This window comes from Dendrobates tinctorius, unplaced genomic scaffold (genome assembly GCF_039654945.1).
Source record: "Dendrobates tinctorius isolate UK_male_01 unplaced genomic scaffold, ASM3965494v1 ptg000030l, whole genome shotgun sequence".
Lineage (NCBI taxonomy): Eukaryota > Metazoa > Chordata > Amphibia > Anura > Dendrobatidae > Dendrobates > Dendrobates tinctorius.
In genome coordinates this window covers 25,666,079-25,683,759 of record NW_027361698.1, presented here as the reverse complement: position 1 = coordinate 25,683,759, position 17,681 = coordinate 25,666,079, and the positions used below count along the sequence as shown (strand labels likewise).

The 17,681-nt window shown below is 42.8% G+C and overlaps 1 protein-coding gene across 1 annotated transcript in view; it reads right to left on the bottom strand.

Moving 5' to 3' along the window:
- Positions 1 to 15,452, bottom strand: part of LOC141086049 (collagen alpha-1(XXV) chain-like) — a 406,635-nt gene extending 391,183 nt beyond the window's left edge. Inside the window, exons 1-2 of the mRNA XM_073571768.1 lie at positions 14,947 to 15,452; positions 6,571 to 6,640 (exon numbers count right to left, since the gene is read on the bottom strand). Of these exons, the coding sequence (XP_073427869.1) occupies positions 6,571 to 6,640; positions 14,947 to 15,234 (358 nt within the window). The 5' untranslated portion in view covers positions 15,235 to 15,452. The remainder of the gene's footprint in view (positions 1 to 6,570; positions 6,641 to 14,946) is intronic.
- Between the last annotated feature and the right edge of the window lie 2,229 nt (positions 15,453 to 17,681).

Genomic DNA, 17,681 nt, shown 5'->3' with positions numbered 1-17,681 from the left:
CCCCCCTGTGCTGCTGGCACATTGCCCCCCCTGTGCTGCTGGCACACTGCCCCCCCTCTGTGCTTCTGGCACACTGGCACACTGCCCCCTTGTGCTGGCATATTGGCACATTGCCCCCTCTGGTACATTGCCCCCTCGTGCTGGCACATAGCCCCCCATTTCATCCTGGATATGGCTCCCACGGTCACTATATGCCCCCCTGCTGGCATGCACATGGCCCCCCGTCACTATATGCCCACGTGCTCCCAGCTCCTCAGTTGCGCTTCCTCTTTCTTGGGCATCGGATCATGTGACCTGGGCACACAGTGATGACATCACTGTGCTGATCAGATGTCGGCACAGACTCAGGAAGAGCCACAGGCGAGTTGGGAGCACGGAGCTATCATCGGAAAGTGAGCTTAGTGTTTGCTATTTTATCATGTGCATGCCAGCAGAGGGGCATATAGTGACGGGGGGCCATGTGCATGCCAGCAGGGGGCATATAGAGTGACCGGGGGAGGGGGGCATATCCATTATGGGAGGGGGGAGAGTGCAGGCACATGCAATATACGCCACTCCCCTGTCAACCAACTCGGCGCGGCTACAGCACCGAGGTGATGGACAGCGGGTGCAGTGAATATTACATGAGGCTAATGAGCGGGAGCACGTGACCTCCCACTGTCTCTGCAGCCTGCATCCCGCCCACCCCAGCCCCCTGACACCACTCCAGAGCCGTCCCCCCCTCCTCTACAGCACAGCACACAGATTCGGATTATAAAACGCAACACCCACTTTCCCCCAAAATTTGGGACAAAAAAGTGCGTCTTATTATCTGAAAACTACGGTAAATAGCGCCAGAAAGGTAGTGCAATACAAATGAGTTAGAAAAATAGTTAGAAATACAAATGACATGCTCCATATTTATGAAAGACACGTGGCTCAGGGTAGAGTCACTTTTCTTGACATTCAGAGGTCTTAACGTAAAGTACATTTTCAGTGTGTGGCAAATAACTTGTGGATCACATTGAAAAGAAATATTATTATTTTTCTTATTCAGTCCACCTGTAAATCTTCCCCTTGCAGGATCGTCGTGACTGATTTGATCTCTGCATGGCCAATGCACTTGGCATGATCTTTGCTAGCAGGCGCAGATCTGGGCTCTATAAAATGATGTAATGTTCAGCTCTAGCGGCAGTGAGGCAGAAAAGCAGAATTCCTTCTTACCGAGCCATCATGTAACCCTAGAGGCATAGACTATATGATTTATATTGTTACCACCATCATGATATGCAAAGCTTTGATTTGATCTATAGTGAAACCAAATATACTGCAATGAGCTTCCGAGACAGAAATAAAACATATATACAGAGCCCCCCTTACCCCTAAAAAGCCCCCAAAACGTTTATGTGCTGTCAAAATGTAATACATAATAGAGATAGCGTAGTCTGTATTAGTGAACATATAACCGCCAGGTTGAGTTTCTACTAATCCAGCCCCTTGCTAATATATTACATTTCCGAGCAAGACAGGGTGGGATGGTTGCGCCACGGGTACTGTCAGAAGGAGCCAACTGTCACAGGCTGTTTCATTCCTCGGGGCCAGCACTCTGTCATGCAGGCGGCGTTTGTCACAAGTCAGCTCTGCTGCCACATGCACACTGGGGAAAAAAGAGACCCCCAGCCTGAATTCCTGCCCTAAACATAGCCTTTCATCTCTCACAAGAGCCCCAGACTGTCATTCATCAATCCTTTCCGCACAATGCCGCTGTGTAAGCCTGTGGCTGCCACTGTCAAAGGTGATCCTGGCTCTATTACTCTGGCATAAATTCAGAGTACATATTCTGCCTTTATCACCTGGGTCAGCAAATTAGGTTGAACAAGAACAACTTTCGCTCAAGGCTGCGAAATTAATCAAAGAGAAATTAAACACAACAGACAGAGGAGCGGGGATGGATGCGGGTTCTGCCTCCATCCCACTGCATTATGGCTGCAGCGCTCAGCATTTCACAAGTCCGTGAACACGCAAATTGATAATTGATATCAGCTCACTGGGGTGAGGCGTGTGATTGGGACTGATAAGGCCAGCGCTGCTAGAAATAGTGGATAATATAGAAGCTTGGAAAATTGAAGGGAAGTGGAAAAGATGCCTCTGGGAGAATAATAAGGTAATTCTGGGAAGCATTTTTTAAACACGCCAAAATGTTTGATTAGCACTCGAACATGCTCGGATAACACTTTAACCGAAAATGCTCGCTCATCATTACTTCCTAGTTCTTTTCCTTTTACTGTAAAAATATTAAAAATACAGTTATACGTTATATTTTTTGTTTATTTTACCGTTTTACATTTTTTATGCAACAATTGTATCACCTGTGCCCTATCCCTAACAATATCCCTAAGTCTAATCATAAACCAATCCTTAGACCTAACCCTTGACTGAAGTCTAGCCCTAAGCCTAACCATAAACCAGTCCTTAGCCCTAACCCTAACATTAAACTGAAGTCTAGCCCTAAGCCTTACCATAAACCAATCCTTAGCTCTAATACTAGACTGAAGTCTAGCCTTAAGCCTAAACATAAACTAATCCTTAGCTCTAACCCTAACCCTAGACTGAAGTCTAGCCCTAAGCCTAACCATAAGCCAATCCTTAGCCCTAACCCTTTACTGAAGTCTAGCCCTAAGCCTAACCATAAGCCAATCCTTAGCCCTAACCCTAACCCTTTACTGAAGTCTAGCCCTAAGCCTAACCATAAGCCAATCCTTAGCCCTAACCCTAACCCTTTACTGAAGTCTAGCTCTAAGCCTTATCATAAGCCAATCCTTAGTCCTAACCCTAACCCAAGACTGAAGAATAGCCCTAAGCCTAACCATAAAGCAATCCATAGCCCTAACCCTAACACTGGACTGAAGTCTAGCCTTAAGCCTAACCATAAACCAACCCTTAGCCCTAACCCTTGACTGAAGTCTGGCCTTAAGCCTAAACATAAACCAATCCTTAGCCCTAAACCTACACTAGACTGAAGTCTAGCCTTAAGCCTAACCATAAACCAATCTTTAGCCCTAACCCTAACACTAGACTGGAGTCTAGCAATCCTTAGTTAGAGTTAGAAAAGGTGTACAAATATAAAAGCAGCTCTTAATAATGAATGAAGGCACTATTGAGTCGTGTGCACTGCACTTGATTCCATGCTGCTTTCTTTCATTATGTGCTAACCTTCTGTCATCTCCCTCGCTACTTATGCAGAGCACACCAGTGGAGATGACTTTGTCATCAGCTGCTGAGCTCCGCATAGTCAGTGACTGAGATTACAAAGTTCACTTCATTTCGGTTGCTGCCTACGCAGAGTTCAGCAGCTGATGGTAAACTCATCTCTCATGTTGTGTTCTACATGCACAGCCCGTTTACAAATGGAGGCAAAGCAGGTGAGCAGAAACATACTGTACAGATTCAGTATCAGCATCTATTAATCTACTTACTGACTACTGTAGCACTGGGAGACAAAGTCTCATTACGGTGCCCTTCCATCTTAATGGAGTTTTCCCATGAACACAGCAAATTTTAATCAACAGATCTTGGAATAATAATAATTTCCACAATTGGATGTGTTAAAAAAAATGTTCCTGTGCTGAGATAATCTTATAAATGTGCCCCTGCTGTGTACTGTGTATTGGCTGTGTCTGATCGTACAGGGACATGGTCTGATCACACCACAGCTCCTGGCCGGGGGGGGGGACACAAAAGAGAGCTACTTTGTTCATGAGAAAACCTCTGTAAGGTACAAACACGGTTTTCACACTTGCTTTTAATGGCCGCATTGTTCTGTGAGTAAAACTGCTGCTCCCTTCAAAATAGTAGGAACGTTATATGATTGGCAGTAGAATTACAGGTTGACGCTGTAGTCTCCTACATCTTGGCCGGGTGTCTCCCCCATACACAGACATGCTACCTAGGGCTTATCTCCTCTAAGTACTAAGGATCGGACATGTTGGAATCCAAGATGCCTCATCCTAGTAATCGACTCTTCTCCCTGAAATTGGCGCCTTTGTATAATTGGTATGGACACTTGTAGACGATATTCGCAAAGCAAGATTATGAGATAATACAGGAAATTTATGATTTTTTTTTCGGGGCGATTTAGCTGTATTTGACAATACATCACCAGCGCCAAATTCATCTCTACATTTCTAATGCTATGAAACTAAGGAACATTGGCGAATATAATAGTGCGCTTAATGTGCTCTATACCGATACTTTACATCTGCAAAAGATTATATTTAGTCTACAAAAGCGAATCCCACAGGCAGCGGCTGCGGGCTGGCCTGTGGTTATGTCCTCCGTGGGTATATAGACTTGATATGGATATGTGCAGCCATATGCATCTATGTGTGGTTATAGAAATGAATGAATACAGCCCAAACAAAGAACTATGGAGAAGTACCATACTTCAACAGAGTATATGCGACACTCAGGACATTTGTATTTTATTATGTGAGAAATCGTTGGGAACCCCTTAAACTGAGTTTCCTAGCAATATAACAGTTGCAAAGATATGGCTAAGGCCTCATTCAGACGTGTTTTATCTCGTACGGGAAATAAAATGGACCATTTTTCAAAAGTGTGCTCTTTCAGAAGTCCAATTTTTGCGTACGAGTGCTTTATGTGATCATCTATGGAGCCATGATTTTTTGCAGACTGGGAGTTCAGCGGAAAATTGTGGAGACATGTCTGATTTTGATCCGACACTCGGATTAAGATTGGAAATGCAAGTCAATGGGTCTGTGAAAATATCAGACCGCGCTCAGATAACATGCGAGTGCAGTCGAATTTGTCAGAAAGGAGAAGGTGCAATTTTTTTTTACGTTTTCCACGTATGAGAAAACTGGAAGACACTCAGACCACAATCTGATCAAACTCTGATCACAGTCTGATCAGAATAATCTGTTCGTTTTTCACATCTATGGAAATATCGGACGTCTGAATGAGCCCTCAGTCAGCAAAAAAAAGCAAGGACATGTGAACCGTCCCATAGACTATAATGGGTAGATGCTTTAGCAGTGAGGAACCAGGATAGCACATGTATGTGAAAAATGGACCTCTGCATGAGGCCCGAGGCAGCAGTGGAGAAAGGTATAATTCACTCCTGTGAAACTTTCAGGTCTTCTCTTTGGACCTCAATGTAAAGGGGTTAGAGGAAAGGGTCTGCTCTTTTTTTAAGAACGCCATATTGTCCATAGGACCTGCCCACCAATTCTAAGTAAATTATTTATTTATTTATTAATAGTGATGAGCGAGTATACTCATTGCTCTGGTCTCCCCGAGCATGCTCGGGTGTCCTCCAAGTATTTGGGTGTGCTCGGAGATTTAGTTTTCGTCGCCGCAGCTGCATGATTTACATCTGCTGGACAGCCTGAATACAAGTGGGGATTCCCTAACAGGCATTCCTCACATGTATTCAGGCTGTCTAGCAGCCACAAATCATGCAGCTGCGGCTACAGAATCGAAATCTCCGAGCACGCCAAAATACTCGGAGGACACCCGAGCATGCTCGGGAAACCCCAAGCAACGAGTATACTCGCTTATCACTATTTATTAATAGAAATTAAGCCTTGGATCAAACATCTAAGTGATCTGAGACTGACTGGTTGCTCAGGCCTGTTTCACACATCCGTTTTTCAGCTCAGTCGAAATCCGCTAAAATCGCGGAAAACGGATCCGTAGGCGGATTGAAAGAAACGGGTGGCACCGGACCGTTGTGTTGACGATTCCGAGTAAAGTTGAATTTTAAAAGAACCTGTGCCTGGAAAAAGGAGAGAGAGAGAATATAGTTCTCAGCCGCCAGAACGGGATTTAGGGTTACATTTTCCAGCTAAGGCAATTCTTCCGGGCAAATGCGGATCCGGCCAGCAAAAAACCGTTTCAGTGTCTGTCCAGTCATGTCAGCGGACGCCAAAATTTTGGTGGGTCCGTGAAAAAACGGATCCTACGGATAACCATCCGTCAAGATCTGCCGATAATGCAAGTCAATGGGAAGAAAAACGGATCCGCCAAGAAAAATGGCGGATCCGTTTTTTTTTGCAAAACGGCGGATTTTGACTGATGGTGACAGACGGATGTGTGAAAGAGGCCTAAGGCTTGTGAATATCAAGTAGGGTAACCTAGCAACCAAACTATCAGACTCATGTCCGGCTCAGCCAGGCAGCAGTTACCCCAATCCATTCCTTTTCTCGGGCAGTGCCATTTCTCTTGTTTTGGTAAATGGAAAATGTTGATGAACGATCTTTTCCATAATGTATAACAACTATCACACGGGTCAAAGAAACACAAATTTTCACAGATATATTGAAATATAATGAATGGAAACCAAGCAACAAATTCAATAAATATTGTCATTTTTGGCAAATTTGCTACATAATTCATACAGGGCCGCTATAATCAGTCAGTAGCTAACAACAGGACAAACGCACGAGACTACTAGAGACATTTTTGGCTGAATGTGATTCTGTCTTTAGCCTAGTAAGCTGCTCTGTGCCTTTGTTGGCATGCCAAAGGCCACCAAGGGCAAGGAGATGTCAATCAAGCGATCACATTTACCTGCTGGGCAGTTACACTCTGCCGGAGCTTCTCTTGAGATTCGGATTTTTGCCATGTGTTCATATGACCTCTGTTGGAAAAAGAGAACAGGATTTAATGGTTCAAATTAACTCCTAATGGGTTTCACCGACTCATCCCGGGTTCTTTATCTGTATACAGTCTATCTGGAATATTTATACAGATGTATACTGCAACCCATTCCCACATCAAACTAACTGTGAGAACAGTCATTTAACCGTGGGATCCCTGATGTGGATGTGATAATTCTAGGAGTGCTTCTGTGTTCACCGGATTAACACCCTAATAATTAGATGTAAATATACTATTTCATACCTGGAGATGGAGATATTTTAGGCACCATTAATTAGCTTTGCAGACATGAGGAATTTGGCTAGACCCCATTAGAAAAAAATGATGCTGTCAATAGAAATATATACAACGATGCCATGCCGATGCCATGCCCTACCATTCAGCCTATTTCATATTTTTTTTGTAAGATAACAGGTTAAATGAGCACTATGATTTGACAAGCAAATAAATGGTGTGTGAGATGGTGAGGACAGTAATCCTAACACTCCTGGGTCATCTAAACATTCACCTCTATCAGACAGCGTTAACTGTACAGATAGCCTTAATGCTGCGCTAAGGTGAGACATGCCACATAGCAGGTGTCAACTGGAGCAAGTAGACTGTGACATGGAAATGGACACCGCTCTCTGCCAGCTGCCCGCTCACTAGTGGAAGAAGTAGGGTCTGACTCTGCAAGTTATTTCTAAGTTTTATTCCATACTGTTGGAAACTCCAAAGTATACCACCGAACAGAGGCCGGATTGGCCAAACAGGGGTTTAAAGATCCTTATAACATGAGAGTGGAGATGAGTAAAAAGATTAACAGCACCCCGGTCTGGCGTCCATATCGGTACTCTGTGGCAGTTAGACCAGGGTCCTAGAAACTTGGCTGACACTGTGGGTGTCTTTGGTGTTAACAAGGCCCACACAATGTTAGGATGTCGTATGAGGCCTGGAGACTTGGCTTCATGTAACGTCATGATGTTATAGATAGGCCCAGGATGCAAGCATTCAAGTGCTAGCTGGCAAAGTTCGCAGAACTCTAGACTGGCTGCCACATAGTACCGACATCGATGTCAAACCATGGCCCTGCAAATCTTTTTTCTCAACTTTCCCAACTTTACCTGGGACCCTTACAAAAAGTAACATTACTGTGTGAAAAACCCTTAGACTGTGATCACATGTTAGTTAGGAATTCTGGCTTTCTGTTCTTTTATAGAAAAAGATTAGCCAAATTCTCACAAGAGGGAAACCTCTCACACCACAGACAAAAAAGGTGCTTTAAATCTATGCCCCATAGACAGGTAGATACAGGTGCATCTCACAAAATTAGAATTTCATCAAAAAGTTAATTTATTTCAGTACTTAAATATAAATAGTGAAACTCGTATATTATATAGAGTCATTACAAACAGAGTGATCTATTTCAAGTGTTTATTTCTGTTAATGTTGATGATTATGGCTTACAGCCAATGAAAATCCAAAAGTCATTATCTCAGTAAATTAGAATACTGTACAATGCAAGCTTGAAAAATTATTTTAAAATCTGAAATGTTGGCCTACTGAAATATATGTTCAGTAAATGCACTCAATACTTGGTCGGGGCTCCTTTGGCATCAATTACTGCATCAATGTGGTGTGGCATGGAGGCGATCAGATGTGGCACTGCTGAGGTGCTATGGAAGCCCAGGTTGGTTTGATAGCAGCCTTCAACTTGTCTGCATTGTTGGGTCTGGTGTCTCTCATCTTCCACTTGACAAGGTCAGGCGAATTTTCTGGCCAATCAAGCACAGTGATACTTTTGTTTTTAAACCATGTATTGGTACTTTTGGCAGTGTGGACAGGTGCCAAGTCCTCCTGGACATTGAAATTTCCAAATCCAAAAAGCTTGTTGGCAGAGGGAAGCATGAAGTGCTCTAAAATTTCCTGGTAAATGGCTGTGCTGACTTTGGTCTTGATAAAGCACAGTGTACCTACACCAGCAGATGACATGGTTCCCGAAACCATCATTGATTGTGGATACTTCACACTAGACCTTGGAAATCAAGGTCCCAGAGTCTGGAGGAAAAGTGGAGAGGCACACAATCCAAGCTGCTTGAGGTGTAGTGTGAAGTTTCCACAATCAGTGATGGTTTGGGGAGCCATGTCATCTGCTGGTGTAGGTCCACTGTGTTTTATCAAGACCAAAGTCACCGCAGTCTACCAGGAAATTTTAGAGAACTTCATGCTTCCCTCTGCCAACAAGCTTATTGGAGATGGAAATTTTATTCTCCAGCAGGACTTGGCACCTTTCCACACTGCCAAAAGTACCTATACCTTGTTTAAAAACAACAGTATCACTGTGCTTGATTGGCCAGCAAACTCTCCTGACCTTAACCCCATAGAGAATCTATGGGCTATTGTAAAGAGGAAGATGAGAGACACCAGACCCAACAATGCAGACAAGCTGAACGCTGCTATCAAAGCAACCTGGGTTTCCATAACACCTCAGCAGTGCCACAGGCTGATTGCCTCCATGCCACACCACATTGATGCAGTAATTGATGCCAAAGGAGCCCCGACCAAGTATAGAGTGCATTTACTGAACATACATTTCAGTAGGCTAACATTTCAGATTTTAAAATCATTTTTCAAGCTGGCATTGTACAGTATTCTAATTTACTGAGATAATGACTTTTGGGTTTTCATTGGCTGTATTCCATAATCATCAACATTAACAGAAATAAACACTTGAAATAGATCACTTGTTTGTAATGACTCTATATAATATATGAGATTCACATTTTGAATTGAAGAACTGAAATAAATTAACTTTTTGATGATATTCTAATTTTGTGAGATACACGCCACGCCACACTGATGCAGTAATTGATGCAAAGGGGAACCCCGACCTTGTAACATAGTTATTAAGGTTGAAGGAAAACTTTAAGTCCATCTAGTTCAACCCATATCCTATCCTAACTTGCCCTAACATGTTGATCCAGAGGAAGGCAAAAAAAACCCATGTTGCAAACAGTAAGCTTCACTTTGGGGAAAAAAAATTCCTTCCCGACTCCACATACGGCAATCAGACTAGCTACCTGGATCAATGCAATATCAAGGAAATTAGTGTATATACCCTGTAATATTATACTTTTCAAGAAAGGCATCCAGTCCCTTCTTAAATTTTAGTAGGGAATCAATCATTGAGTGCATTTGCTGAACATACATTTCAGTAGGCCAGCGTTTCGGATTTTAAAATCATTTTTCAAGCTGTTGTTATAAAGTATTCTAATTTACTGAGATAATGACTTTTGGGTTTTCATTGGCTGTAAGCCATAATCATCAACATTAACAGAAATAAACACTTGGAATAGATCACTCTGTAATGACTCTATATAATATATGATTTTCACTTTTTGTATTGAAGAACTGAAATAAATTTACTTTTTTGATGACATTCTAATTTTGTGAGATGCCCCTTAGGCTGGTTTCACATTTGCGTTTTTTTTCGCGGTAATTTAGCGCTAAATAGCGCATGCGTTTTTTTTCCTATACTTTGCATGGGATGCGCTTATGTGCGCATACACATGCGTTTGTACGCGTTTTACCACGCATGCGTTTTTTTGCGGTATGCGCTCGGGCGCACAAAATGCAACCTGTTGCATTTTTTGTGCGTCCGACTTGCCTCAAAAAAACGCATGCACGCGCAATGCGTTTTTTTACAGCAAGACACCCAATATAAGTCTATGGGTGCGCATATGTGCGCATTGGCATGCTTATGTATGCGTTTTTTTGCACATGCGTTTTTTTTTGTTAACCATGGAATTTAGGGGTTTGGGTTAGAGTTAGGGTTAGTTAAGGGGGTTTAGGGTTAGGGTTAGGGTCAGGGTCAGGGTTAGGGTTGGGGTTAGGGTCAGGGTCAGGGTTAGTTAGGGTTTAGGGTTTGGGTTAGGGTTAAGTATGGTTTGGTTAAGGGTTAGGGTCAGGGTTAGGGTTAGGGTCAGGGTTAGGGTTAGGGTTAGGGTCAGGGTTAGGGTTAGTTAGGGTTTAGGGTTTGGGTTAGGGTTAAGTATGGTTTGGTTAAGGGTTAGGGTCAGGGTTAGGGTTAGGGTCAGGGTTAGGGTTAGGGTTAGGGTTAGGGTTAGGGTTAGGGTCAGGGTTAGGGTTAGGGTCAGGGTTAGGGTTAGTTAGGGTTTAAGGTTTGGGTTAGGGTCAGGGTTAGGGTTAGGGTTAGGGTTAGGGTCAGGGTTAGGGTTAGTAAAGTCATGGTTTGGATTAGTGTGAGGGGCCACCTAATGTTGGAAAAAACGCAAACGCGGTAAAAACGCACTAAAAACGCATACAAATGCATAAAAACGCTGCGTTTTTTTCATGCATGCTCATAAAAATGCTTGAAAAAAACGCAGCAGTTGTATGCTTTTGTATGCGTTTTTTCAATGCGTTTTTTTTCAATGCGTTTTTTTGCTAGTGTGAAACTAGCCTTAGATAGATAGATAGATAGATAATAGAGAAAAAGATAGAGAAATGATAGATATGGGATAGATAGATAGATAGATAGATAGATAGATAGATAGATAGTAAAATATAAAGAAAAAACCTGACCAGCACCTCCTAGGTGTGAACAGGCGCCAGCTGCGATAGCTGCATTATATAGAAAAAGAAATCACAGCAGCACTCTATAAGAGCCAAGATATATGCAAACACTGAAAACATTGAATCTAAAATGTATTATTATTCAGTAAGACGAACTTACAAAAATGAAGGTTCCTAGCGCATAAATTGGTCAATACAGTTTAGATTCAATGTTTTCAGTGTTTGCATATATCTTGGCTCTTATAGAGTGCTGCTGTGATTTCATTTTCTATATAATGCAGCTATCGCAGCTGGCACCTGTTCACACCTAGGAGGTGCTGGTCAGGTTTTTTCTTTATATTTTACTACTGATGGTATGACTGCCTCCAGCCTGACTCTGCACTCCTCCCATTGACCAGCAGGTGATGTATATCAGTTCTAGTTACCCATTTGAATTGTAGGCTCATGGCGCAGGAAAGACATGTTTTGTCCATTTAACTGTAGGCTAATAACTCAAGAGAGGTATGTACAGTAGAACAGGGACCCATCAGAGGGAGGTCACCTTGCCGTGGTTGATGGGCACACATGAATTGGCCAATTTATGTGCTAAGAACCTTCATTTTTGTAAGTTCATCTTACTGAATAATAATACAGTTTAGAGTCAATATTTTCAGTGATTGCATATATCTTGGCTCCTATAGAGTGCTGCTGTGTTTTCTTTTTCTAGATCAATAGATAATAGATAGAGATAGAAAGAGAGAGAGAGAGATGTAGAAAAAATGGAGCAGCCCAATATTAGAACATCGGGTGTTCAGGCCTCCCTAGCAATACATCCATTACTTGCCAGAATTCCATAGAAACAAAAAGGAAGGCAGTGCTCCATTAGTATTCCAAGTGATAGTGGATTTTATTGAGACCCACATGGCGTGGGTGACCTATGATGTACCTATAAGTCATAGGTTGTAAAGAGGTTAAGTTCTGTTTTTCTATTGCATCAAATTCTTACTTCATGCAATAAAATGCTAAATAAATATGTAAAAATCATACAATATGATTTTCTGGTTTTTATTTTTAGATTCTGTCTCTCACAGGTGAAGTGTACCTACTATAAAAGTTACAGACCTCTTCAGTTTTTGTAGGTGGGAAAACTTGCAAAATCAGCAGTGTATCAAATACTTATTTCCCCCACTGTAGACAGATATTTCCGGAGATTAAATGTATATAAACCACAATAAGAGTAAAGTTTGTATTTTACTTTGAAAAATTCCTTTATGTCCATTCGCTTATGTTGCATCTATGGCAATTCTTTATATTTTGGAGCTTCTGTACAGGAATTGTCTGTTTTATAAGGAGTATCTCTATGGAAATGAAGAAGCTCTCCCTGTGAAATGTTGCTGGCAGTGCCTGCATTCTGTCAGTATGGGGGGAGCTCATGATGGCTACCAGCCCCTAATTACATGTTCTCCATTCATGAAATACACCATCATTCCGACAAGCCTACAGCCTGCAATGATCCTCGGTCTACTGAACCACCGCCCGACCTGCTCTACCCTCTCCTACTGTATCCTCGCCCATCCCTGTAGACTGTGAGCCCTAGTGGGCAGGGTCCCTTCTCCTTATGTACTTGTGTGTCCCTTGTCTTACACGTTTATTATACTTGTCTATATTTCCCCTTTTCACATGTAAAGCGTCATGGAATAAAAGGCGGTATATAAATGCATAATAATAATAATAATAATCATGTACAGCAGCACCTGACTGCACCACAGAGACACCTGAGGAGATGTCATTTCTTCTGTACTTCACTCCTAGGCTCACTGCTGCCTGGAAATGGAGCTGTTCAGGTTGTAGCTATATATATGGTATTATAATACAATGCCAAATACCACTCATTTTGCAACTTTTTGACACACTTTTTGGGCATAAAGACCCCCCAGGCAGTGACCAAACCTTATTGTAGAAATCCAAAAAAATCGGTGGCAGCACACCATTTCAAGCCTGAAAAAGGTTCTCACTTTTTGAACCGAAACGTTGCCATGATGGGCTAATAAACAGAAGTGCTTTTAGCACTGAGAATGGTGTGCTGCTTCCGATTTTTGGAATTTCTAGATAGATATCTAGATGATAGATAGATAGATAGATAGATAGATAGATAGATAGATAGATAGATAATAGATAGAATTTTTAGGGTTTAGCTTTAACTTAAATGTTTTATCTCCATCCCTACATTTCTCATACTACGTTAATTAACAAAGTTTTGGACTGTGGTAATGTAGTAGGACTTCACATCTCTATATATGGGCATAACTGAGAGAATTATTACAGTTATAATTAAAAATGGACATTTTATGACAATGACATTCAAAAGAATATAAAAGTACAGAGCTAAGGCTCATTTGGGACAATTTACTCAGGTTTTGCACAGGAATGCAGGCACATACAGTGCAAGCTCAACAAAGCTAGAAAGATAGATAGATAGATAGATAGATAGATAGATAGATAGATAGATAGATAGATATGGGATAGATAGAAATATAGATAATGAGACACATTGAAGACAGGATGATATGTGATAAATAGAGAGATATGAATTGATAGATAAATATATATAGACAAAGAGACAAATTATAGATAGATATGAGATAGATAAATAAATAGGAGATAGATAATATAGAGTATGTATTTGAAATGGTTAATAAAGTACCCTCACTTTTATGTGCACTTTATTTGGGGTGCTGTCAGCCTTTTTTATATTTTATCCAATGGACCTCAGGTAAGTGTCCATAGATCGATAGCTTATAAGTAGGAAATAGACAAATAATAGATGACAATTATATAGCTATATATGAGATATGTTGTAGATACATGATTGAGATAGCAATGGATAGATAGATAATTAGATAGATAGATGGATACATAGATATGGGATAGATAGATAATAGAGAAAAAGATAGAGAAATGATAGATATGGGATAGATAGATAATTAGATAGATAGATAGATAGATAGATAGATAGATAGATAGATAGATAGATAGATATGGGATAGATAGATAAATAGATAGATAGATAGATAGATAGATATGGGATAGATAGATAGATAAATAGATAGATAGATAGATAGATAGATAGATAGATAGATAGATATGGAGCAGTATCACCAGAAGAATAGATATATCCATTTCTCCGGACTGGTGTTTTTCTGCCAGTCTTGAATTACAGATAATTAGATACATCATTGGATACATAGACTATCTAGTGATGTAAAGCTACATTCTCTTTTCATGGGGAAGCTAGTGTGATGGATGGCAGTCTATCCACATGTATGAAGCTCAGTTTCTGGAGTAATGCTGCTGTCACGGATCCCCGGCCAGCGATCTGTTCTCTGTCCACAGAACCATGCCAGGGAGGAACCCCTCCAATCTATGCCACTCCTGAGCTGGGACAGCTCCTCTCAGACACAGGAACTTCTCGGAGTTCACAGCTCGTGTCTCTTGTCACCTCTGAGCAGCAGAGGCTTCTCCAGGAGCCCAGGCGGCGGCTTCTCTCATCTCTATGGAGAAGACACAAGTGCATCGATCTTCCTAGAGATCAGATCTGCAGGTAAATGTGGAAGGTGTAACATCATATTAGGGACAGGCTCCCCGAACCCTACAAGGAGCCGTCCCGCCAGCTTCCCCTACGCCCGACCCCTCATGTAGAGCCCACTGACCACCAGGTTGGGAGCCGTGTCCGGCATAGAGGAAGCCCCGCACCTGGGACAGCAGTCGGTCCACCTTCTCCTGCACTATGGAGTTGAGCTGGTCCACAGATAATCCCGGCCCAGTGAAGAGCTCCCCGGACTGGCCGCGCTCCAGAGCCCGCATCCTGCCCTCCAGGTCAGCGCTCTTCACACTCAGGTACACGCAGGATGCCACGGAGAGAAGAGCCAGCCCCACAGCCAGCGCACTGGGCACCGTCCTGCCGCAGCTCCCGGCGCCGTCCCTGCGCTCCGCTCCGCTCCATCCCCGGGAGTTGTTCCCAGTGTCTCCCTTCACCACCATCTCTGCAGGACGGATGAGAGCGATGCCAGCCTGTGGTGCTCTGCAGGCAGGACACTGTCACTTGTTGCCTCCTCTGTGCTGTGCCGGGAGCTGTGCGGAGGCAGCAGAGGCGGCTGGAGTGTGCGCTCTGCCCTCCCCCTCGTGAGCTTTAAATATCCCAGCTGCCAGGAGCAGCCAGGGAATGGCCGGTCTGCCTGCACAGCACCCCCTCTCCTGGGCCCGCACATCAGCCGGCATTATCCTCCTAACAGATAGGTCCACAAGTCAGACAATGAGCAAAAACCCACCACCTGTACCTTCCCTAAGAGGGAGCAGTTACAAAGCCTGGCACTAAAATGGGCATCAGAGTGGGCACCAAAGGGTGTTCTTTAGGAAGTAAATGACTGATTATACAATCAATCAATTCACTTGATTGCAAGCTGGGGTAGATGGGCATCAAAGGAGGCAGTTACACTTTACTGACTGGAAAAGGTAACTCCTGGTATATTCAAAGGGTTAAATGCGCTTGGACTACTGAACTCATAATAGGGATGCCCTGGCATCGAATTCAAATCACTCAAGGCAAGATAAAATGGGTCCGGGGCATGAAAGCTGGTATCAGATTGGTAAAACTGACACTTTTTACTGACACCAGTAAGTACGCGGACCTGTGTTCAGATACGTACAGATAGGAATACCCCGCATCAAAATCAGCTGTCCCCAATGTAGTCTGGGCATAAAAGCTGGCGTCCAATTGGCCAGACAGGCACTTTTATGGGTGTTATTAAAGGGTTAAATGATTTTGGAGCACCAAAAACCAAAGATCAGAATACCTCGTGTCTACGGTAATTTAGTTTTCACCTGGCCTACCCAAATGTGTATTGGACAAAAAAGCTGGCATCAAGATGTGCGAACGGAGACTTTGTATGGATTTCAATGTGTTACTGGTGTATTCAAAGAGGTAAACTAGTCTGGATCATTAATATCACACCGCAGTCACACAGACGGGGGCGCCCCGCGTATAACTCAATGGCTCAAACTGGTGCTGGACATTAAAACTGGGCTGTCAGCCACAAGTCACTGATTTGTGTAAGTAACTGGTGTTTGTAAATGGTTAATTAAGTTTGGACCACTGAATTCACAATACCTGTACATAGATAGTGATGCTCCAGCCGGCCCCCAAAACGTTCTTGGCATAAAATCTCCTATTAAAGTGGGAAAAACAAAGTTATTGCTGCTTTAAATATGTGAAGCTGCCCGACATCATGTGTTACGTGACATTGCAGGTTTCCTTCTCCGTTACCATCACACAACATTGTGTGTCGCATGGCATGTCAGGCTTGACATGTCACTCTCCACAAGGAGAAACGTTACCCCTTGGATCCCCCTCGCATGTGATGTCATCACTGTAAGGATAAATTCCCATGTAACTGTACACTGCGGCTCATGGGCAGGTTACGTGTGACAAATTACCCCCGAGATGAATTGCCCACCACCTCCTGAGGCTGAATAGTGTGAAGCTGAGTGATAAAGCATACACCCCCAGTGATCCCTTGCTTCCTGTTCTGCTGCGGACAGTCACGTCTGTATGATCGTTCTCCAGTCATACAGATGTGATGCCAGAACAGGACCTGCAAAACATCAGTACAGGTGAGGACTGAGGATTATTTCTTAAAGGGTTTTTCCAGTTTCCCGAAAACTCCCATCCCATGTTGCACTTTATATATAAAAATAAATAACAATAAGTGCTTTACTTACCTTCGCTGAGTGACATTTTGTCACTGCTCTCGGTGTCTGCAGCGCTGATGTCAGGTGATCAACGCTGCAACCAATCAGTTAGCGCAATGGTTCTGAGCAGCTCATGACGTCTGCCCAAGGAGATCTGCTCATCTCACTGATTGGCTTCGGCGCTATCAATAATAATAGATAATGGGAGCAATGAAAGAAACTAAGCACTGGACCCAGGGAGGGTGAGTGACGGCAACCTGGAGATAGAAGTTTTGCATAATTCAAAAACCTCTTTAGCTTTAGGTTTGGGCAGTTTGAGGCCTTCAGTCATAATTTATATTCCCTGGATGACCACTTTAATTTAACCGATCTTCCAGATGATGAAATTGTCCTGTGTCTGCAGTTTACACACATAGATATTTACCATGATACCAATACTCCTCTCTATTATCTGTTATTATTGTCCTAGAAGAAAACTTTTCTTCTCCCTAAAAAGATCGAATGATTGTGATTGGCAGACACATTTTAAGGCTGTCAGAACAGTGATCTGGCAGATAGACAACTACTAATGATTCTTCTTCTGGGGGAGATATCCACAATGAAGAATTATGAGGCACCAGTACGATATTACGAGGCCCCAGTTCAATTCGAACGGCATCCACGTAACGCATCGTCACACCACACCCAGAGCACTTTCCGGCACTTTTTGATTTGACAAATAGAGGGCACCTCTCTCTAAC